The following is a 23,748-nucleotide window of genomic DNA, read 5'->3' as shown; positions in this document are numbered from 1 at the left end:
ATAGAGAATACAGCATGCTGAACTTCTGCAGAATACATTAAAAATAAAAATGAGTCAAGCCTTGGGCAGAGGAGATGTAACACATGAATACCCAAAAGCTGGCTCACTAGAGAAGGATTGCAAGCCGGAGGGTTGGTTACCAACAGCAAGTGAACGGGTAAGTCTTGGTTCTAACAAGCTGATCTTTTCCTCCACTAACTTACTTTTGATTTGCTGTGTCGTATAAGTGCAGAAAGTAGTCTGTTGGACTCTCCCATCACACCTGCGTGATCCTTGGCTTCACACCACTCCACCAATCGTTCCACCAGTTTTACGTTTTTGCCCAGCTGTTCAGCTGCTTCTGCTACATGATGCCGGAGTCAACAACACAACAAAAAGGTTGTCACTTTTTTAAAGCAAGTGCTAGAAAAACAAGCTGAAAGTTACTAACTTGGAGGAGTTAGAAGAACTTCACTAGCCTGCACTACTAGTGGGAAAAGTCTAGGTTGCATTGAAGCAAGTAAAGCCAGCCAAATGAAATTAAAAGAAAAAATAAATCCAGAGAAACATTCATAATCCAGTTTTTGAAACAACTTATCAGCCCAGTTAATGAAGCTTGTGCACTGATTAAGAGCAGAGAAAATACAGGTGATATCACGCCTCCCACTGAGCTGTGAGCCAGCTCAAGAATTAAAAACCAGGAGGGACTGCTGCCAGAAGGGAGCACTGTGGTCAGTTAGATCAGGTTTGATAGACTGTAAGTCACTACGTTTCTTTAAAAAAGTTCTATTTCACATCCAATTGCTTTGCTAGAACTTGAATGGATCTTTTGAAAAAATCCATAGGACTGAGTCAAAAATAAATACACAGCTAATTTACCTCATGAACTATTTCTGGTTTTTAGCAGATTTCTGATTTTATAAATCCTCATCCTGGAATAAGTTGGTAACTAAAAGGTGAGTTTTCTTTTTGGAATTGCAGTCTGTCAATTAATAGAGTATTATCCTGTTCCAAGGACTGAGGTACAGCCAAGGTATACAGTAAGTGAACAGCAAAACAGGAGTGGTAGCTCAGAACACTCACACCTCAATACACACTTCTAATGTGACAGTGCAAAGAAGTTCAAAAGTAAATAAGCATTTGACACCTATTTTGAGAGTCCCTGGTAGTCAGTTTAGGAGTTCTGAAAAAAAAAATCAACCCATATTCCTCTCCTTTTGCATATGTATTAGATTTATTCCATGATTTCAGGAATGAAATTTAGAAAAACTCTGCTTCTCTCTTTTAAGAATCTTGGCAGCATATCATAGATTGAGCCAAAGAGAATCACTTTATACATAGAGAACAGTTTATTTTTACCTTGTGCATCTATTAACATTCTTAATGTTCCCAGCAGCTTGAACTGAACAGGGGGCATCTCCGATCTGAGAAATTTCAATACAGCTTCTGCAACGCCAGCTGATAGCATCTTAGCCTTATTTACAACTGCATGAATAAAGAACAGGGATTGATCTCAAAAACATTTCTGGAAGATGCAGTTTATTTCAGAGGTGGTCTTGAAGCAAATTTTCAGATGTGGTTTGAAAAAGAGCTTGTGAACACAAACTTCAGGTAAATTGTGTGCTGGTGATACTGTGTTTTGGAAAAATGTCACAGTTCCTGTGAAAATAAGTGTTTTTTCCTAGCATGCACATCTAACTTTCTATGTTCAGCTTGAGCACCACCTAAGGGTCCTCGCTTTGGTCTAGGAAAGGCATCTTCCACAAAATGCATCAGGCAGAAGCCCAGGCTAATACTTGCAACCCCAAAGGTTGTATGAGGACATTTCTCTGAGTCCCAACCACACTTCTGTTTCTCACAGGCAAAGAAACTAAAGCATCTAATTAGCAGAACAACCTCTTACCCAGTTCCAATACTTCATACAAACAACACTGTGGCCTGACGTGGCTGGAGTCTGTAGTCTTTTGTTGCCTTCTTCCCCTCTCCAGCCTCTCCCATTCATCCCTTCCACTAGTCCATGTTCTCCACTTTCACAGAGCTTTTTGAAATGCATTTAAGGTGCAACCCTTGCCCAGTAGTGTACTTGGAAAAAAGTACTTATTAGGTATTTGATCATCAGAGCTCATCACTGAGGTCAGTTATTACTTGGAACATTACTAAACCTCAGTGGGTTTAGTTATGTATGCATGATCATTTCTAAAAGTTATGATTTGTCAAAACTGAAAATAGTCAAATAAAATTAAATGGATGAAAGACTTATTTTTGGCTTGGCATAGGAAACCATACACAAGTGTTACAGATTTGCTTTGTTGTTTCGTGTGCATGCTCTACCTTTATGCTTGGGTAATCAAAAATCATACAAATTAAGTTACTAAGAATGACAAAATTAGCATTCAGCTTACTGCCAAAAAACAGTAACTAACTGCAATAGGCTGGCCATTCTGTCAGTCTACCTCCAGCTCTAATTTGGCAATTTTCAAAGTCTTAAGATGCAGTGTTTTAAAAAAGTGGGCACTGTTCTGTGGTGGGGACTCTCAGCTGTGAGACAGATTTCAAATGAAGCAAGCAAAAAGAAAAAATAAATATGCAGTACTCTGGACAAAAAGGGTTGAGAAATCATATTCAAGGCCTCCTCAGCTCCTTGCCAATTACAAGGCTGCCCTTTCCTTGGTGGGGGCTACTGTGGGATCAGTGGCAAGGGACAGTCACTATGCCTATGATGTATTCAGAACTGCTTGTCTCAACTGCTGTGCACCAGACACAAAAGCAGTGATGGGCCAGAATGAAAAGCAGCAGTCTGACCTGCCTCTAGGACTGTCAGTCAGTGCTCCCACCCCCATTCCCTGGGGGGTACAGTGGGAGAACAGAATTTCACCTTCATGTAGTCAGCAATGCAAAGAGAGGCTTACCAGGAATAGCCAGGTTTCTGAGAGCACTCAGTGCAGCGTGCTGCACAGTTACATTTCCATCCTCCACATGTCTGTCTAGCAGATCCATCAGCTTTTGAACTATGCCATTATCCACCATATGGATGCAGTTTCCGTCTGTGCGAGATGTAACAAGTTACTTGTGAAGAGAAGATTATTACTAAGATTTTTACAATAGCTTCTTATGAAGAGATGGGTTATTTCCTTGCTCCTTTTTAGATTTCATTGTTGGGAATTTGACCACCATCATCTGTGAGAATTGCAGTGCTCATGACAAGCTTACAAGAGTGACAGAAGAAATACTGAATAAGGCAGAAATCCCCTATACCTCTCTAGACATGCAAAATAATATTTTTAAAGTAGGCTTAATGGTTTTGAGGACTGTAAAGTTTAAAACTAGTGATGTTGCTGTGTAACTCAACAACAGCTTTACTACAACACAGTTCTTGTTTGTAGCGCTACAGACAGAGCATGATAGAGGGCCACACATAAATTTACATAAGCTATTATGGCATGTTCTTACCATTTCTGGCAAAATTTGCAATAGCCAGTGCTCCTGCAAGCTGTAGCTGATGACTATTGGAAGGAATCCATGAAAGTACTCTTTGGAACACACTGCCTTTTCCTCCTTCAAATAACTTCTGCATGGATTCATCTGGGGTAAAAAGCACAGACAGCAAAGCAAAAGTGTTTGTTAGGGAAACTGTATTTGTGAAGCTCTACTGGTTGCAATACAATTAATCCAGTCCTTCAATGAGAGACAAAATCTGATCTGTTAAATGTTTACCTGGTGGGTAGCAGGTCATCCAGGTTATTTAGAAAATCAATAAATAGTGAAATTTGGCAGCTAAACAGCACTACAAGTATCTGCTGTTGCTTTGCAGAACATAGTGAGAGCCCATACTTACCTCCAAGCAGTAACAGAACCATAAGATCAGAAGCTGTTTTAAGCTCTGCAATATCATCCTCTTTGTCACTGTCCACAGTCTTCTGGACAATCTCAAGTAAGCACTCCACCAAACCTGCTTCAACCAGCTGCAGTTTAATGACATCTGGAAAACAGCATGGATAATAGGAGTCAGAATCAGGATTTTAAATGCATCTATCATACACACATATGTAAGATGGACTGTAAGAAACAGCGATGTCAGTGTTTTCACTGACAACTTTTGTACGTAAAACTGCAAGTTCCTTATTTGAAATTCTTATGGCCAACTTCTATTATTATTTATCTAACAGGCTGTCCCTGGCTCTGGACTGCCTTTAGAGCACAGTCATAAGCTGAAGGTGTATGGAGCTCTTCACTTCTAAAAATAAGGATATTTCTCTACAGCAAATTTCTGGCACCTCAGTCATGGCACAGCAGATTCATAAGGACTGTGCTGTGTTCACGCTTTCCAAAGAGAGTGTATCTGCCGTTCGTTGAAAGAGCTGCAGAAGGAGTGCAGAAAGGGCAAATCCAAAAGGCTGGGTTGGTAGAGAGGTTTGTTCTGGAAACCGATGAAGTAAACTCATTTCTTGGTTGTTATTAAAAACAAGGCCTGAGAAGGTAATTTTTTTTTCAGGTGACATAAAATCTGTGAACAATATTTTTTGTCTTGTTTCTAAAATAACAAAGTATTTAACAGATATTTCCCTTGGAATCTCCTTTACATGCCTAAACTCCCTTTCTGTTAAAAGGAAATGGCAGGCTGTCTTATGCTATGATAGGTCTTTTCATACATGGAAGTGATTCTGGTAATTTTTGCATGCTGATTTTGAAAAATAGCCACAAAGCTCTGCAGAAGTGTGCAGAAAAAGTAGATTTCTGTCAGTTTTCTACATGAAACAGTATTTTAACAAAAAGGTGTTTAACCCAAGTTAAAATATTTTTAGGCCAGGGGTTTGTAAATACTTTTTCATACAGTTTACAAGCCCCACTTGGGAGAGCAAGTGTGTTCTACCTCTGGTGGAGGATGTGTCCGACTCTCAGTTTCTTGGTGTCACTAGGCTTTTTGCCTCAGTGAAATTCATTGTTCCTCTAAGAGTGGCTGACCTACTCATGAACTTTGTAAATGAAATGCAAAATCTGCAACTGAGATTTTTTTTTTTAATAGGCACTTTTGCACTGAGGGGTTTTAAAAACAGAGAATTCCCGTAGATATAGAATACTGGTTGCAGATGTTCTGTGATTTGAAATTGAAATAGCTACACCAGCATGCTTAATCAGCGAGTAAATTGGAAAAAAACCTTAAAACACCAGCATGCTTAATCAACAAGTAAATTAGGAAAAAAACCTTAAAACACCCCAACCACCAAAATCTGCAAATACTTGAAGTGTTTTTCCCTTCTGACCTATTGCTAATTATCTACAATCAAAACACCAAAACAGGACCAGCAAAGTAAACTCATTTAATTATGCCTTGAATCAGCAGTGGAAATGTTTTTCTGACTACCTCTCAACATTTGAGCACCTGAGTTAGGGCCAGCAGCAGTGAATTTCTCAAATCTTATTGCAAATAAAAAACATACTCTTACGAAAAAGTAAGCATTTGAACTGACATATGTCAAATACACAAAAAGTTCAATGCTGTTTTGGGTTAATCTCTGAGGATGGAACTATCTCAGAGCAAATTATAAATTATTATATATTAAATTATATCTTCTGGAAAAAAATGTGTATTTTTAAAACTGAAAAATGGAACTGATTTTCCATGCCACTTAAAATAAAAGTCAAAATAACTTTTTTAATTGATGTGAAAGTTTATCCTGAATTATACTTTGTAAAAAAGACACACAGAGTGTGTATGCACAACAGAGTAGAACAAAACATAAATCTGAGTTTTCAGTTCTAACAATCTATTCAATTAAAAAAGCTTTAATGCTGAGGTGGTTAAAACAAGGTTAGAGAGCCATCAAATACTGTGATGTCTTCCCTACACAGAACTGCTTCCCACATAGTCCAGCTCCACCTGTTAACTCATTTCTTTATTTCCATTAAAAGCAAATGATACACTGTACAAGCTACCTCCATCTCACCCTTTGTTTCTCTGGGAGGAACATCCCAGAGGTGTGATCACGGGTGCACATCAATTCCTGCTCTGGCTTGAGCAGTGAGTCAAACTCCCAGGGACTGCTTGGGGCTATGTAAGATACACCACCAAACACTCAAATTAAATTCATATGATCTCTCAATGAACAGTAAGGGCAGACTGTCCAGCCCTTAGCTCTGCAATTGACTTGCCCCTAGCAAAAATAATGTTATAGGAAATGGAACTGCCAGTGGCTCTGTGATTCCAGGAAATGATGTCCTGGTGCTCCAATGCTCTGTTTGCAGACAAATGTTGTGAAGCTCTCTAAAAAGCAGCTTTTGATACTCCCACTGTGGGCACAGGGAAATAAAATATAACACAATCATATACAGAGTGAATCAGCAAAGGAATTAGCAATGTGCTGGCTCTTGTCATGTGCTCAACAATTAAGACCTATCCACCTTTTATGAAACTACAATCACAAGGATCAGCTCTGGTGGCTTCGGAAAGAGGCAGCCCATTACTCTGTGTGTAGTGCCTGAAAAGGACATTGGCATACTGAAATAAAAAATACACGTAAGAGAATGAGTAAAAGAGTAAGAAAAAAAATTCTCACCATTTTCTGCCAGGGGGGCCAAAACTTCAAAAATCATCTCTTTTTTATCATGCTCTATTTGCTTCTTGAACAGTTTCACAAGCTCTTCAGCAATGTTTGTGTAGGCGAACTGCTCCTTACTTGACTCTGTAAAGCAAAAAGAGAAATTCAGTATAAAGTAAACAAACCACATCAAAAGGTAGAATTACTTTTTCTCTTTGTTACTAGGTTTATTCAGTAAGATGACTAACTGTTCTTCATAGAGAAGAGCAATAGACTCATGCTTGTCACAAAATGAAAAGATAAATGTCTAACGCTTTGAATGTGTGGACCTGAATTAGTTATGGTTAAAGCTGTTAAAAACATATAAATATATGATTCAAAGCTGTTGTGTCTGGCTTTGCCCAACAAAATGTAAGGTAGCTACAGAAACAGTAATAGTACAAAAATAATTAGTCCTTGATTTCCCTCATCTTAACAGAAAGAGGAGCAAGTTATATACTGCATTTTCTATGGGAGAAATGAAGATTTGCACAAATGCTTTAATATTTAAATGGTTTCATGATGGTGACACTTCTTTTGAAATCTGTGTGTGGCTGTTGCTGGGCCATCTCATACTGCACAGATACAGCATAAAGCAGTTTTACAGATGGGCGAGATTCCTACCAGATTAGCCAGCAGATCTTCAAATGTAAATTCAACAAAAGCATCTCTTATTCCATTGCCCGTATCATATTCCTCCTCACTGGCAGTATTACAAGGGATGCAGGTGGTAGGGCTGGTGTTCTGCATTCTCCAGTTGCCACCTCCTGAGGGCCATCTGTAGTTAGAAAACCTTCCAGCACCTTTGCTATTGCTTTGATGGATGCTTAGGGATTTACTTTACTGTAGAATTGCCCCCAAGGACTTGGGAAAAGCATGAACTGCAGTCCTAGACATTTTTGTGCACATCTCATTATTCTCATATATTTCTCTCACTATGCATGGTTGCATAGTATATTCTATGTGGATTTTTGATCTTTCCAGTATTTTAGCAGATCCATCACTGGTTTGTGCCCTGCTTTGAAACAGAATTAGAGTCATATAATGCTTTTCAAGGGATCTTGTGCAATGCTGTTGTCTCATAAGTGATGAAAAATAACAACCTCACCAAAAAAAAAAAATCCCTGAAGTTACAAGGCAAAAATAAAATAATACAGTTACAATGTGATTGACTATTGCTTAAGGGAGAATAAAGTATCACAAAGTAAATTAATTTTGTGTCAGTGTGTATGAACTGGAAGGGAAGCAGCTGCTGTAAAGTTTCTTTCCCATGGTTCTCATTACTCAACAAGACAGAGCTGGATCTTTCCAAAAAGGGAAATGAAATTCTCAATGAGTTCTCTCTTTATTATATCTAGTATCATTATGGTTTTGATTGCATTTAAGCACTAGAACTTTCAGTGTATGACTCTTATACTTTCTGCTGAGCAGACACCGTACATAGTGCCCATCTTGAAGACCTCTGACTTATTAATTTCTTTAGTGCTACCTTGAGGCCTTTCCTGTTGTTGACTTGTTAAGAATTGTCTGCTGGAAATAAATGTATTATGTGTATGATCAGACTAAACTAGGTAACATGATATTTTCTCTGGCCTTGAAATCTGTGAACTCAGGCCACCAAATACTACAAACTCAGAGATATATTTTTCATATTTTGAACTGCTGAATGTTCTTGGATGATACTGTAAGTGCTATGTATTATTTACTCCAGTGCAAAAAACACCCCAACTCATAAAACTAGAATGTCACCAAATAGGTTAGCAAAAGAACAACAATATAAACCACAGATGTTAATAAAACACAGGCCTTAACAACCCATTGATTTACACATGGTTGAATTCCAGTGAAAACTGATCTGCTTGCAAAGACATCAGATCAAAGCAGGGCCACAGAGTTCAATTTAAATGAAGTTGCAACTAAAATTAAGATTTATTAATGATTTATACATGGAGGTATTTAGACTAGAATATGTTAAAATTCTGCACCTAAAATAATACTGTATATGCAGATTAGCGAACTGTGCCTGTCTCAATTTCATTCAGAGATTTTCATGAGCCAAATTTAATTTTGCTAAAACTTTGTGGAGCTACACCAGGATACAATATTTATATTATCAATAAAAAATTCACATTAAGTAGCAATGCTATGGAACTACTGTTAAGATGATTTAAAATGTGCTTAGTTGCACTGAAGCACATTAACATAAAACATAAGGTTGAAATAAGTACCCAAATAAATTTCAGTTACTGAAGGGGGGGGGGGGGGGAAAGAGACAACTATATATTCTAGAGAAAATAAGCAAAAATTTCTTGTCTAGTACTGTTGAATGTACCAAAAGGACTTGAATGAGCTTTTGTAAGTCTTTAACTAAGACTTAACATTATGAAAACTAGATGTAAATTTGAGATTAGTATTGTGGACTTACCGAGTTCTGCTAAATTGCCAAATGCAACAAGGCACATTTCTGTCAGAGCTGCATTTTGACAATGAATACCCAACAATTTCACTAACGTAGGAATAACACCCATATTGATAAGCTGTGACTGCAAGGTATCTACATAAAAAGAGAGTACAACAGTGAGTTAGCATTTCTCTTCATAGTACTGTTCTCTTAACCAAAAAAGCATTTTTTATACTAAGCAACTACTAGGCAAAGCAGCATTAAAATGTCTGTCTCCTCTACTCTTCAGACTAGGATTTGGTCCAGATTTGAGATATGAACTCATAATTCTCCTTGTCCCTGGCAATGGAATGTATTCCCAGAAATATTCCTTCCTGATCTGGTCATAGGGTATAGTGAATTATGCAGCTACTGACAATTTTGTGGTTATCAGGTTCCTAATAAATGTCAAGTTTTATTCTGGACTCACTGAGACTAGCTGACTGAAATTGACCTGAACTAGGTCAGTGAAACAATGATTTATCTGAGAGCTTTTCCTATATACTCTTTTTTAAATTAAAGATCAAAACTGGAAAATTAAAATTAGAGTGAAGATAAACTGGCACTGAAATAAACATGAGAAGTTTTATAAACACAGGAAGTCACAATGTAGATTATGAAGAGCTTGAGAAAAAAGAAGGTTTAATAGACAAAAAATGGAAGGTTTAAGAAAAGTCCTTAGAAGCCATTCTGATAATTTCTTGCATAGGATGAAAGTTTATAGTATTTACAAGTAAGAAAAGTATTGCTCCTAGGTGTCTGCAAATAGAAAGGTGCTTTGATGGTTAGGCAGAAACATGATTGGTTTAAAAGATTATTTATAACAGTATTTCCTCTTACACGTTTTACCTATAACACAGCAAAGAAGAAAAACATTGTTTCACAGTTGAATAGAATGAAGCAGACATAAACACAGCAGATGTTATTTAGTAATTTTCCTAAGCATCTTTTTTTCCTTTGTTTCTAAAGCACTTCAACTATGTTTAAATGTTACAGACTCAAAAGACAAGGATCCAAAGCTCAGTGAAGTTAAGAGAATTGTATTACTTCATTTAGCTTTTGGTCAAGCCCTACTGGGGAATTATGGGGTGGGGTTTCTGTTTGGTTTTTTTTTAGTGTGGTTTTCTTGTTAAGGAATTCATTCTAGGCAACTGAAATCAGTTTGAGTTCTTGTATCTGTGGCATCAGAGCCATAAAAAATTGCAGATTTTTACAGGGAGATAAAACCATATGACATCTGAAGTTTAGCAAATTTAGAATCATCTCATGGTCTCAAAAAACTCTTTGCCCTCAAAATTCTGCCAAGTGTGTTTGAAATTTTCATGTAATGAAAATTATGATATGATTCCAGAATGTTTAGCTCATTTGTACTTTGATACTTATTATGAATTTGTTATATCAAGTAAATAAATGACATAGTTACTACAGGTTATTGGGGATGAGCAGGAATCCTTATGGCTTGACATCTTTAATAAAACTGTATTACTTACCAGTAACTGAATTTCTTTTTTTGGGGGGAGGGATTAACTCTTCCACAGATTCATAATCTTTAGTGAAATTTATGAGAACGCCATGTCAGACACCAAAGAGCTGTTGAAGTTGTCAAATTTCAGGTAAGTACAAATTGTACTAGCGCATGCATTGAATGCCATTGTACCTCTGGCAGATGTGTCAGTCACTACTACACTCTCCTACTTCATTCCAAACTGACTGGAAAAATCTGTCTTTCAATAGGAAAACTGGGGAGAGAGGGAGATGGAATGGTTCTACAGAAAAAAAAATTCTGGAAATAGGAGAACTCAGGTTACTGGTAAATAATCTGCTTTTGTTCTTGGTTTGTGATTGTCCCATGCAAACATTTAAAAATTTAGAAGGAAAACTGGTCATCATGGAGAGTGGGAGAAAAAAGACACAAATGCCATAGAAAATCATTTGGAAAGAAATTGCTTTGTTACTAGACTATACCTTTAGTAATTCTAAAAATTGCTTTGTCCAACTGTAATGGATAGAGAGACAATCTCTATGGACTTCATTCCAACATCAGAAGCATAAACTCTCCATTTTGAGCAGGTTTTTTTTTTTTCCTGCTGTCTCTTTTTTAATAAAAAACATATAAAAAGCATGGAGGGAAACCACATAATCTTTGAAAGGAAATAGGAATCTTAAGAGCCAGATAGAAAGATACATGGTTGAGAGCACAGAGTGCACTGACTAAAGGACCTCTAGAATTTCCAAACTAAAAAAAAATGAAAAAAAAGCCATATACTAACAAAGAATTGTATTGGGTCAAAAGTCAGGCATTATACCAGACTCCATACCAGTCTGATTTTCCCAGAGTAGAAGGATGGCACCTGAGTACAGGAAATATCTATAGTAGTAAGAATAGCATTACAAGAATTGACAATAAGGTAAACATTGCTTTAACAGCAGTAAGTGTTAATTTAAAATTTGTATATTTTCTCTTTTGACAAAGACAGGGAAACCCTGCGAGTCACAAAGCTGCACAGGAAGCAAGACCTTTGAAAATAAAAGGCTGCCAGCAGCTATTTGCCATGTTTATACTTAAGCCTGGGCTTACCATACAAATTCTGGACCTGACATTTACATCTGTCATCATCACCAACAGCAGGCTCTTTCTCTAGCAAAGTCTACTAAGCATTTTAAGAGAAAAGTATGTGGCATCTCACTGGTATGGAGACCTACAGCAATTTTTAGTTCAGATAAATGCGAAATACCTAAGTGGTTCAGTTGTAGCTGGAGGGACTGCTAGCAGTTAGCTCTCTCTGTGCCCTAGGAAAACCTCATGCTGGGTAACTTAGACCAACTGCATGTCTTGGCCTTTCACTGCAGGAAGTGTTAATGCCCTACTAGAGCAGGAGACAATTTTGGGGAAACATGCATCCATCCTACAATCAGTTGCCTGACACAGGACTAAAGCGAGCCGTGACACCTGGCAACGCCGTGTTTCAGGATGAAACAGCACTTCTATCACTCCCTAAGCAGAACTTTATGCACAGCGAGCAGGAAGCATGAAGAACTGAATGCCTCTTCTGAATTTATGACTTAAAACCACAATTTACACTGCTATCACAAGTTGCACTATGCCTGTGTGTTCTTCTAGGGTGAAAAGCACTGACAGTGATGCTGTACAGATGCATATACAGGTAGATAAAAGGCAATCAATACATGCGCCAGCACAAAGAATTACCTACCTAAAACTTGAATTTCAATGGCTCCGTGTCCTTCGGTGACACACATGGAAACTCCAAAGAGTAAGATCTGAGGAGAATATCCCAAATTGAGAACTTTATTGGGGGCATTTTAGTTAAAAATGCTGATTTAGGCTAATTCATGATTTTGAAAAGAATTTTAGAAAACAACTCATCATTTGTGTCCCATCAATTACTGTGATTATAATGCTGAAGTAGTTTTGTACAAATTGATGGCATAATTTTATACCCTAGAGAAACCTGCTTGCAATCCCCACAGCTATGTTAAATCATGACAGAACATAAAAGTGATTGTATTGATTATCTCACTATAGTGAGGAACATACTTTTTATCATACTTTAGGTTACTTTGCAATTAAGTGTTTTGAGGTCTCAAAAGCATGCTAGGCATCTCTAGCTGTGATGTAAATTAAACAAAACCCATGACAAGCATGAAAATTAGCAAAGGTAAGTCTTAGGAGGAAGCACTACTTAAATATTGCTGTCAGACCATAATAATGGTGCCATAAATCTCCCTTTTGTTTCTTGTATAGTTACATAGCTTCTGCAGATGGTCAACAGTGCACATCAGACCCCAGCATTCATTCCAGTTGCTAAGAGTTTTGTGAGAATAAGAAAGGCTCAGCAGTCGTATGAGATAACATCAGGATGTCACATTTTACAAAAGTGCTGAAGGAAAGACAATCTTGACAGACTGAAGTTTGCTATGAAATGAAATGACGCAGCAGTGTATAAACATAATTATTTTTAGCAACATATATACACTTATATATATAAATGTATGTATACTTTCACATGCATACTGTATCTAGTTAACTTTTGATCTCTGAATTGACTATCTAATAAGCCAATTGGCCTAGTTTTTCCATAATTTCTGCATTTCTTTAAAGAGCATTCATGGTCTGTTTTAGGGATCTCGAGAGACAATTTGTTACCTTATGGACTGATCCCATTAACTTGCAAATAGTATTGGCTCACACGATTATGGGATCTGCAGAATAACCACTCATATTTCTAACTCTTTTATGTGTTTGCATATGATTGTTAGGTTTATTAGATTAGTTATTAGTTTTCCCCTCTTTATCCAAGCCTGCTTTACTTCTTGCTCTCAAGCAGAATAATGGCTACACAGAAGCTAGTAACTGAAAGCAGGGATGAGTTATTTGTGTCTGATTGAATCTGGGTAGTAAAATACAGTTATGACAAGAGGGTTGAGATAACCTGGGCTGAAGGCAAAGGGATGTTTTCCATCAGAAAAAAACCCCTCTCATTTCTAGCAGTGCAATTAAATATCAACACTTTTTTTTTTAAGCTTAAAAGAACTGCAAGAAATGCCAAAGTTTGAGTTTGTTGTCTTAACAATTGTAGTTACTAATGAAATGATAAGATACCAAGGAAGCAAAGAAAGAGAAACAGTAAGCAAAAATAATTCCTGAACACAAACAGATGACACAAGAACCTTGTAAAAGGAAGCCTATTTTTAAAGCTTAGACAATACTGTTATATGATTTGAGTTACAATTGCAAGATAAGTGTCCAGAATCAGGATGAGATACAAGAATGCTCCATTAATTTGCTCTGTTTAGGAAAAGGAAGTCTTACTTGTAGCTGCTCCTTAGTTGCCTTTTTTGTAAAACTCATGTATGATAAATCCCTTCAAATACTCAAGACCAAGCCTTTCATGTTAAGAAAAAAATAAGGCAATCAATAGTTACTAATAATGAAGTAGTAGCTATTGGAAAAAGAGGGCAATTAGCCGAGAATGACAAACTGGAATCAAATATAACATTTTATTACTCTTTTGCTCATAAAATGCTGATGATTAGAAAATATTAGGGTGTTCACAGATAATTAGATGCAACTAAGAACCAGCTGTGCCGTAATGGTCCTTATCTGGATAGCTAGTACAAATTAAGAGTGCAAGTGATTAAGAGCAGTTAAAGAAATCTTCCAAGCCCCCACCTGTAACTTTTTAACACAGCATGCCAAGCTGGAAAAGATTATAGAAACATGAAAAGAGAATGCAGAAGTGCTGTTTCAAAGACTGAAACACTTCCTTCTTACCTAATATTTTTTATTTTATTTTTGTCCAATTGGTTTCCATAACTACGGACAAAGAAATCTGTGACTCTAGGCTGCAGTTCCATACTGCTCATCCTTCAGCAAAACCAATGCAGTGTTTTATCTTCTTTGTAAGTAGCTGGGATCAAACCTTTGCAAGTAAATCCCAAAAATGGTATTCACTAAGCTTTGAGCACAATTAACTGTCAGGGTAATCTCAGTTTTGACGTTTAACAGGTCAGCAAAGAACTGCATTTAGTCAGAATATTATTCACTTGCTGCTGCAATGCATGGAAGTAAGTGGGTGTCTCGGGCTCCTAGTTGACATTGACTGCTGTCCTGAAAATTTGTCATGGCCCACAGGTGATATTTTTAGATCAGCTCACAATTACGGTCCGGTTGTACTCATGACTCTTAAAACTGGCAAGACAGGTCAACTACCTGTTTCTCCATTTACATGCTACAGTTATGGTCACTAAATTTTCTTCTAAAAATTTAATCCTCTAAATCATTCTTTTTTTAAAATACTGATTTTGCATATTATTAGGGGTTTGATTCAATCATTGCCCCAGTCAGTGATCAAATTCACAATGGAACTAGAGGACACAAATCTTACACAGCCTACCCATGAATGCTGGGCCAAACATGAGCTCAGTTCCTACAAAAGGGACCGTTCCTCATGAAGACAACCAAGTCTGTGGGGTAAGGTGGAGGTTTGGTAAACCCCCAGCACTCCTCCCTGATGTGATGGTAGAACATGGGGCTGGTGAGCACCTTGATCCAAGAGCTTGCAATACTCCTGCATTTCTCACTTCTGACACTGCTTCAAGTGGCTGCTGTGAATATTGTGTGTGAGATGAAAGATGTCCTTTAGCAGAGGGGAGAGCAGCTAGTGAATCCTCCTGGCTGTCACTGAACCACACAACTGCTTTATTGATTGCATCAGAATAAGCTATCTTACTAGATGGAATGAGTCATTTATTCAATGTTCCTAACAGTTAAGCTGTTCAGAAGCAGCTTGTTTGGGAGATTTATCTCATAATTAGTTTTCCTAGAGAAGATCTGCTGGGAGCTTGGTCACTGAAGCAAAACTGATAACAGTATCTCTACACATCACTTTTGGATTTGTCTGTCTTGAGCTACCAAGTATACTGTACGCTCGTTAGTCTTAATTAATACAGAGCATTCTGGTAGCTTAGAGGTGCAAATACCTATTTGCTCCAAATATTGTAACAAAGAAAATACTGATTTAACACTATGAAATGTAATAAATGTGATACTCATGCAAAGTGGTCAAACAAAACAGTTCCTGGAAATGATAAGAAATGAAGAAACTAGAAAGTTGATATTTGGAGAAGATGGAAGAAATACTGTAAACAAGAATTCTTAGATAATAGAAAGAAAAGAGAAGGAAAAAAAACCAGTGTAAGAACAAGCGAAAGAGATGAGACATGTACAACAGTTATATTTGGAGCTGGATGAGTAACACAAAGCTGAGATCTCCAGAGAGATAGCACACAAAACACACATGGAAACGATGCTAGAAGAGATTATAAAGCAGATTAAAAATATATACAATAAAACCTATGGACCATCCTGAGAAGTAGAAAAGTTTCGGGGAGATAGCACTGGAAAGTGAGTTACAGCAAGTGCTGCCTTTCAGGAAATGGTGAGTAACTAATAAAGAAGGTATTTCTTCCTAAGATGAGACCTGCAAATCAGGAAATGGGCATGACTGAAGACAATGTAATTACTAACTGTATTTGTAATCTGTGCTGTTGCAAGTGAGGAGAAGAGCCTCTCTGTAGCCTTCCTAATGTATTCCAATTTGCTTCACATTTTGAAAACTTGAAAATGTGTGAATGCTGTAAATGTATTTTGGCACACTGAAACACTTGTGTGCAGAAGCAAGCTAGGTACTATTTTGTACAACTAATGTAGAATGCTTACTCTCAGTGGTCAAGGGTTTCTCATTTAATATACTCTCATGGTTTTGTTCCACTCCCTAAACATCTCCAATTAGTGGGATAATGAACATAAACTTATAATTTGTAGACACAGAACAGCATTGAATATACCTATAAATGATTCCCCATTTATTTAAGAACAATGTAACATATGGTTTTATATACATTTCACAGGGAGAAAAATTATTAACTGTTTGACATACATACCCTTAAATAATTAACAACACTGCATGTCTGCACCAAATTAGTCTTATGATGTTATTTGATACTAATGAGAAAGAGAGGACTTAATGTAACCTTCTTATTAACTTCTGTAAATCTTTACATCTTTATGCTTTGCTTTTAGACAAGTAAATTCCAGATACTGATCTTAAAACTTTACACAATCTATGTTATATGGAATTGTATCAGGAATATATCTAGTATTTTTGGGAACATAATTTTACTGAACCAGAAAATTATACATGTGAATTGAGGTCCCTGATCTCTTCAGAATAACTTAGTGTTAAGCATCCACAAGGTAAACCTACAGATGATTTTAACTTTTTTATCTTTTTTTTGTTGGAGTTGTTCTCCTGGTAGACATAAAGCAAATTTTCGGTGTTGTTTACCATTCTCATTGCTATAGTTCATCAGCATGCCACAAAAGACAGTCAAGAGCTTCTCACTGGCTGGATCTGTTTTACTGCACAGTGACCTTAAATGGTCTACTACAATATGTGCACCACCTGCATGGTCAACTGCGTTCCTGCCCTCATCTGTAAAACAAAGAGTTACGTTAAAAAAAAAATGAAACCAAACCCCACCGTCGAATCCCGAACGTAACAGTATCATACAAAATGAAGCTTTTAAACAGTGAACTCGTTTCGCCAGTGTTGTCAAATTCATCTAGAGAGATGAAGGCCAACTTTTAGTGCAACAGAGCTAGGAAAGTGAAAACACCTACAACAAAAACGATTAACCACCTGGCACTAATACCTCTGTAAAGAAGTTCAGTGATTGAGGCAGAGCTGCTGGAGCTGATAAATAACATTCTGAAGATGCACTGAGTTTTGCCAGAGGGAGGTTCTGAGCACTTGCCATAGCTTAGTCCATATACAGATAAATTACTCTTGCTGTTTTGCAGATCAAGAAATTGAAATACAGAAAATAAATTGCTTGGATTATTTAAAAACAGAAAGGAGAATAAAATGGACAAAGCAGATGGAGGTGCTAGCTTCCAGTGGCAACTGTTCATGCACTCACTCTGCCACACAGCATGTTCTTTGTACTTCTATAGCTCAAAATTAGTACCATTATTAGATACTTTTTGTATGGCTAAAAGAAAAATTTACTCTTCATCTACAAAAGACTACAACATTCTGAAGGGTTGTAAATAACATACCATAATCTTTGTATGGAACTCTTTCTATGTAACAAATCAGATTTAATGCAACAGTGTAGGAATAAAGGAAAAATAGGCCTTCTATTAGTAATCATCAATACTGCTTTCCTTTCCTAGCAGTAAGCAATAAGCTATAGACAACAGTCAATAAACTAAATTCCAGGGCTTCCAAAAGAAGAGATTTCCGTGTGATCTACCACTGGAATCAGCTGGGAAATCTGGACTAAAACCTTCAGGGGGAAGGAGGAGGGAATCACTAAAGTTTTGAATATAACAAAAAAACCCCAACCATCTCCTCAATTTCTTCATGGCCCCAAAGCAGATCTCTTTTCCTTGTTATTCACCACTCTACCATCCCTCCTCTCTCTCCCCATCATATGTGTGGGTCAAGCTACCAAGTTTTCATCATTCTGCAGTGTATTCAGCATGAAACCCAAGGCTGTACACATTTACAATATGATCTTCCACTGTAAAATGTTCCAGAGCTCAGCAAAAAGAAGCTTCTACATCTTCCAATTCTTGTTAATACTATTAGCAAACTATATATACCACTTATACTGTATATAAAAAACAGGTTTCCAAGTATTGCATATAGGGACTTCAGAAAATCTGCTGAAAGGAGCTGAAGGAAGGGTAATTCTTGGCAGGTCTTAAAAAAAGTAGTAAGAGTTTTACAGAATAAATTCACTGCTATGACTGTTTACACTTTGGATAGGATCAGGGTATCAGAAAACTGTGTTTTGCTGAAGGCATGTCTATTTAATTTTGAAAAAGGAGAAATTGGAATCTATTAAACAATTAAAGTCAAGGTAGGACTCTGTGTCAAGGAACAACTATGAAAAAAAGGACAAACAGAAAAGAAATTTCTTAGATCCTTGATGTCATAACAAACATAGCTCTAATGCTGAAACAAATAGAAGTCCTACATCAAAATACAGTGAAGCAATATAGTCAGGTGTTCAGACTCAGTGCTTACATCTACCAAATCAGAGGAGAATAAAAAGTAATTTGGGTTGGAATATTCAAGCATTCTATTTTATGTATCATCTTCTGGTATTTTTTACTAGGAAATTTATGCAAATATATGATTTTGTATTTAACTCATCTGTTCCATGAGTAAAAACAGGTGAGAAAAATGAATCACTGATTCTGGATCAGATGGACTGACTGTGGTCCTCAAATTACTATAATGCAACTTAAATAAACAAACAAAGATGATAATGTCAGATAAGAATCACATGTCAAGCTCAACCCTGTGTCTCAATGTTGATGAAATAAATGTAAAATATATAAGAAAAGTATAATAGAAAGGTACAGTTAGGTAAGTGTTTGGAAGCAAGTGTTAAAACACCAAGAAAAATAGTTACAAGCTAAGTTCCTTACCTGCACAGAATTTGGCAGAGCTCTACTGAAAATTACTGTGTGATAATATTATCTCTCATTTGTTAAAAACTGCTGTACAGTCTCTCACTTCAAATATATGACAAAACTCTTACCCACACAAGGTTTTTGTTAGGTAAACAAAGTAAACAGATAACCAGATTCTGCTGTACAGACAGAGAAAGTGAAGCAGGAAGATTCAGAAACAAATCTCAGTCCAAGAACTGTCTGTCCTTATGGTATACTCAAATGTTAGGTACAAATGAACCTCAGAAGGTCGCAGGCTGTAAGAGCCAACCTTTGACAGGACTACATATGCTGGTAGACTTGTAAAGGAGATGCTGTAACTGAGTTTGGTGTGCTCCCTCTTTCCTGAGCTTTCCCTCTTCCCTTTGTGGCTGCTACTCTGCCCCAGGCAGCTGGGTGAAGAACAGACCTGGGTGAGTGCTGTAATTAGGATCTCCTGGTGCTGCCTTCTTTGCCCAAGACGATTAACTCAGCTCATTAGGGCAGGGCCACAAAGAATCCTGTGCCAGATGTAGGAGGAAAACCCTGAAGGTCCTGCCTACCCGCTGCCAGCACTGCTGTGACACTCCGCTGATCCCCAAGCAGAAGGCGTACTCCTGACTGAGAATGCTTCGTGTGCGTTTCATCAACTCGGTTCTCTCTACTCCTCTGTCGCTAAGGAACAGATTTTGCACACAAGAATACTCATCAAACTCCACATCATTTACAGTCAAAACAAGCCCACAGCATGTTGCTGTGTCTTGTTCTCGGTCCAACTATTACCTTGCAGTTCAGCAGCTCTATGAACTCCCACACTTAACGTGCTTCCAAGCCTCCCAGAAGCTGTGTTGATTTTTTTTCCTGTGACCTTTTTAAATAAACATTTGCCATTCCTAAGAGAACAGTGGTTGAACAGTTTAATGAGAGCATTCACATTTCTGCTTAAAAATGCTTCACTGCAGCTCACAAAGGGCAGTGCTGTTGTATAGCTTTTTTTTTAAGTACATGTAATACTGTCTAAATATGCCAAATGAGAACCCAAGAAACCAGATGGATTTTTTCCCTGTAAAACGTACAATAAGATTACAGAATGAGTTATTACTTTGCAATTTTCTTTAGTCCAATTCAACACATCTATCTCTAAGAATTAGTACAGTCCCTTTTCCTATCCTGAGTTGCTCAAGGGAGTTTTATGCAAAAGAAGGGTTTTAAGTGGATTATCAATCTTAGTGTTTCTCAACTATACCCGAAGTCAGCAACCAAACTTTTTTACTGTGCAGGATTGTTAGACCTTTACAATGTAGCGCTTAGTTTCAATTTGCTTTTCCCAAGCCATTTGCATCACTTTCCTGTAGGTTTTTGTACCTAATTCATCAAGCCCTAAAACAAATCCTGAAGTAACAAAATACACAAAAATATACAAAATACAAGAAAAATACAAATACAATAAAATAAAAAACAAAACAAAACAAATCAAAACCTAAGTCAGGAAATAAGGGCTGTGCCATAATAGACAGAGATATCGGAAAACATTTAGGCTTAAAAAATATGCCCATTTCTCAGATGATCAGCTAGAAAACAATTTGACAGTATTTCTTAAAAATACAATTTTGGGCTTTAAGTATCAGATTTATACTTAGAAATGTTCTAGTTTTGTCTTGCAACTGGATACCTGAATTATCCTTTCCCCAGTTCATGTTCTGCAAAAGTTTATTGGTGTAAATTGTTGTATTGGTATGAATGGTGCAAGTCAGGGAGAGAAAGGATCATCTGCATGATCAAAGTCTGATTTGCATAAACCAAATTGCCAAGACAGCAAATTTGGGTGACATGGGAAAAATATAGTATTTATTTTAAAATTATTTTTACTTGTGTAATGGTCAAGTCATTTAAGTGACATACTGCCATTTTACTTTAATTTCTTCATCGTTACTGCATTTGGCTACAATTCTGCATTTTTTTTACCAAAATATTGCTTAGATTAGACACTAGTACTTTACAGGTAACTCTTTCTTGTTTTTCTTAATTAAAATAGATGAACTAATCTGCATTAGCCCAAGCAGAGGGGTGGGGGGACTATTCTTTCTACATGTTCTATTTTAACCTGTTTTTTAAATTAGGTCCTCTTTGCAAGCCTTTTGTGATGAGGCACTTACTTGCCCCTGCTGCTTATTCTTTCACCAGAAAAAAAATATTCAAAAAGCAATGGCAAATCCTGAGCTAGTGTAAATGACCTTATCTATGTAGACACCAGGAAAAATACTGCTGCTTACATGAACTGGGACTTTACCTTTTCTGTCTGAATACTGGAAGATTAAAACTTTCCATGCAATGCTGTCATTCAGTTTTAACACTTGACTCTTCTTTTTATCCTCAGTCTGGTTTGTGTATGCTTTTTAGTCACTGCCCCTGTCAGGTCTCTGATGGCATGACTACAGACCATAACCCTGTTACACATCATACAGTAGCATTTCATTAATTTTATTTTTCAAGGAAAGTAAATTTCATGTGATTATACTGCACTACTATTGTTTGCTGTTTTTTCCATGTCTTCTGTGCACTTGACTAAAAGGGACATTACACAGCAAATACTGTATTTTAAGATGCATGTTTTAATAATTGAAAGATAATTTTTGGGACTGTTCAGTCTTGTACTGAAACTTCCCTTTCCTTTATTAATTCCTTTAGGAATTATAAGGCTGATTAGCAGAATTACAGTTTTATTTGCTCACTGGTTAAAATCAATCAATATAATCTTAAAAGTTTTGCTTTATAAAGAAAAAAACAATCTTGAATTAGTTATACTTGCTTCAGAGATAAACAGAATTGTCCTGTAGTCGGCCCATCTTAAAATTCTGTCAGTTATCCTCAGTCATAAGGGTAAGCATTGAGGGTACTGTTTCATAAGTTATTCCTTTAGAATAATTGCTAAAATAATAAATATGTAAACAGTAAACTAGAAACAGTAAACTAGGAGAACACTATCTTTTAATACAGCCCCTTCAAGGACTGAAAATAGGTAGAGCTGATCTTTTCTGATAAAACTGTTGCCAGCAATTTCTTTTGGCTAATGACAACTGATGCAGCAGTGTATTGGCCCTCTTATGCAACTAGTTTATTCTAACAAGCAAATAAGATTTTTAAATGTATCCAAATAGAGATCTAGGGATATTTTTGGTAGACTCTTCATAGTATGTTCAGTGTGTGGACCACAGGATATCAATGCCTAAAAGCCCTAATCTCTTTTGTGATTTCTTTTGTCTACAGAGTCAGGAACTTGGCAGAACATTTGATGGGAAAGGTAAGTGTGCAGGTATTGCAATCTCCCTAACGCCGTGCTGAGGTAGCAGACAAATGCAAGCCGGATTCAAGGCCACAAGTTAATTTCAGTAACAACTGCTTATTAGTCATATTTCTCTTATATTAACACACGAAAAATCATGTGTTTCTGATTTCAGACAAAAGAAAAGCGATGAATTTACTGCTCAAGACTTCAGTACTTAGCTTCCAGTCAAATGCTACTAGTGGATCTGAGATTCTAATATAGGAGGAGAAACGTTTTTATCAGCAACAAGACATACAACACTACTAGACTCAGTACTGGCAAGTCATTTGTTCAGGATTCCAAGGATACTTCAGTGTGTAATTAAAATGTAGTAATTACTACTACTGAATGCTGTTTGAAATTGAAGAAGCCAACTTAGAGAAGAAGAGAATGTTCTACTTAGATATACTAAAGACAGGTAAAGGTCCTCAAAGCTGAATGTTTTTCCTTTGCCTTCTGTTTCATATGCAAGATGCTTACAGAACACTCTTCAGTTGATTTTATAACTCTATGAAACTCCTTAGTAATTCCATTGCAGTCAAACAAATTACTCTAGGTTTATGAGAGTGTGAGGCAGAACTGAAGCCAGCTCAGTATTTCATACAGCATGAAATAAATCATGGAACCCAATTACAGAGTAAAACAGCAGGCAGTTTTTCTACAGTGGTAAATAGCATTTATAGCATCTCATGCTAGTAACAGAATAGACCTGCACACCACAATTAATTTAGAATTCCTGCTCCCAGGCCTGCAGTGCAATGTTGTCTCTTGACTTCAAACTCTCCAAAAGGGAGGGTGTGAAGTGAGCATGGCATGGTCACAGTCTGGTGCGGAACAGAGGTGTGCTGCTGGCTGCTGCTGAAAGGAGCCCAAATGAGCTGTGGGTCTCCACCAAAGCAGCCAGAGGAGCTGTCCCAGAAGATGTGAAACCCATGGGGTTTTGGAGTATATTGGGAAAATCCCAAGAAGGAAAAAGTGTAACAAAACCTAAAGAATCCACCATAAACCATATTTTTCGATTCTACCAGGGTACTTTTCTTTTCCTGCTAGAAAAAGAAAGACAATTATTCCAATAATTGAAAAAGTAGTAAGAGGACCTGGGATCTATAAATAACTGAGGCAAGTCCTGGGTTTGGGGTCAGTGCTATTTGTTCCAAATCATGAAGCCTAGGAGGAGCCTAGCCTGAGAAGTCATGGGTTTTGCATCACCTCTCAAATGTCTGTTTTCTGATGATCTAGAAAGATTTCCTCATCATTCTGATTAAATTTAGGCAGCTGTAAAATAAAAAGTTAGACTAATATTGTTTAACAGCTTCCTAAGAACATTAATGATTAATTTCTAATAAGAACTCAGTATTACTGAGGAGGTATATGTATGTATATATACATACACTCTAGTTTC

General features: G+C 37.0%; 1 protein-coding gene across 5 annotated transcripts in view; it reads right to left on the bottom strand.

Annotated features, from left to right (window-relative positions):
• RAP1GDS1 (Rap1 GTPase-GDP dissociation stimulator 1) overlaps positions 1–23,748 on the bottom strand; it is a 90,201-nt gene that overhangs the window by 8,941 nt on the left and 57,512 nt on the right. For 4 of the 5 annotated variants that reach the window (XM_058837590.1, XM_058837592.1, XM_058837594.1 and 1 more), the window contains 8 exons: positions 16,863–17,009; positions 8,980–9,108; positions 6,534–6,659; positions 3,815–3,958; positions 3,430–3,561; positions 2,889–3,023; positions 1,339–1,464; positions 204–343 (listed from right to left, as the gene is read on the bottom strand). In XM_058837590.1, coding sequence (XP_058693573.1) covers positions 204–343; positions 1,339–1,464; positions 2,889–3,023; positions 3,430–3,561; positions 3,815–3,958; positions 6,534–6,659; positions 8,980–9,108; positions 16,863–17,009 — 1,079 coding nt within the window. The remainder of the gene's footprint in view (positions 1–203; positions 344–1,338; positions 1,465–2,888; positions 3,024–3,429; positions 3,562–3,814; positions 3,959–6,533; positions 6,660–8,979; positions 9,109–16,862; positions 17,010–23,748) is intronic. The other variant, XM_058837593.1, reaches the window with a different exon arrangement.

The sequence above is a fragment of the Poecile atricapillus genome, chromosome 4 (genome assembly GCF_030490865.1).
Source record: "Poecile atricapillus isolate bPoeAtr1 chromosome 4, bPoeAtr1.hap1, whole genome shotgun sequence".
Classification (NCBI taxonomy): Eukaryota; Metazoa; Chordata; class Aves; order Passeriformes; family Paridae; genus Poecile; species Poecile atricapillus.
The sequence above is the reverse complement of the archived record's forward strand: the minus strand, read 5'-3'. Positions and strand labels throughout refer to the sequence as shown.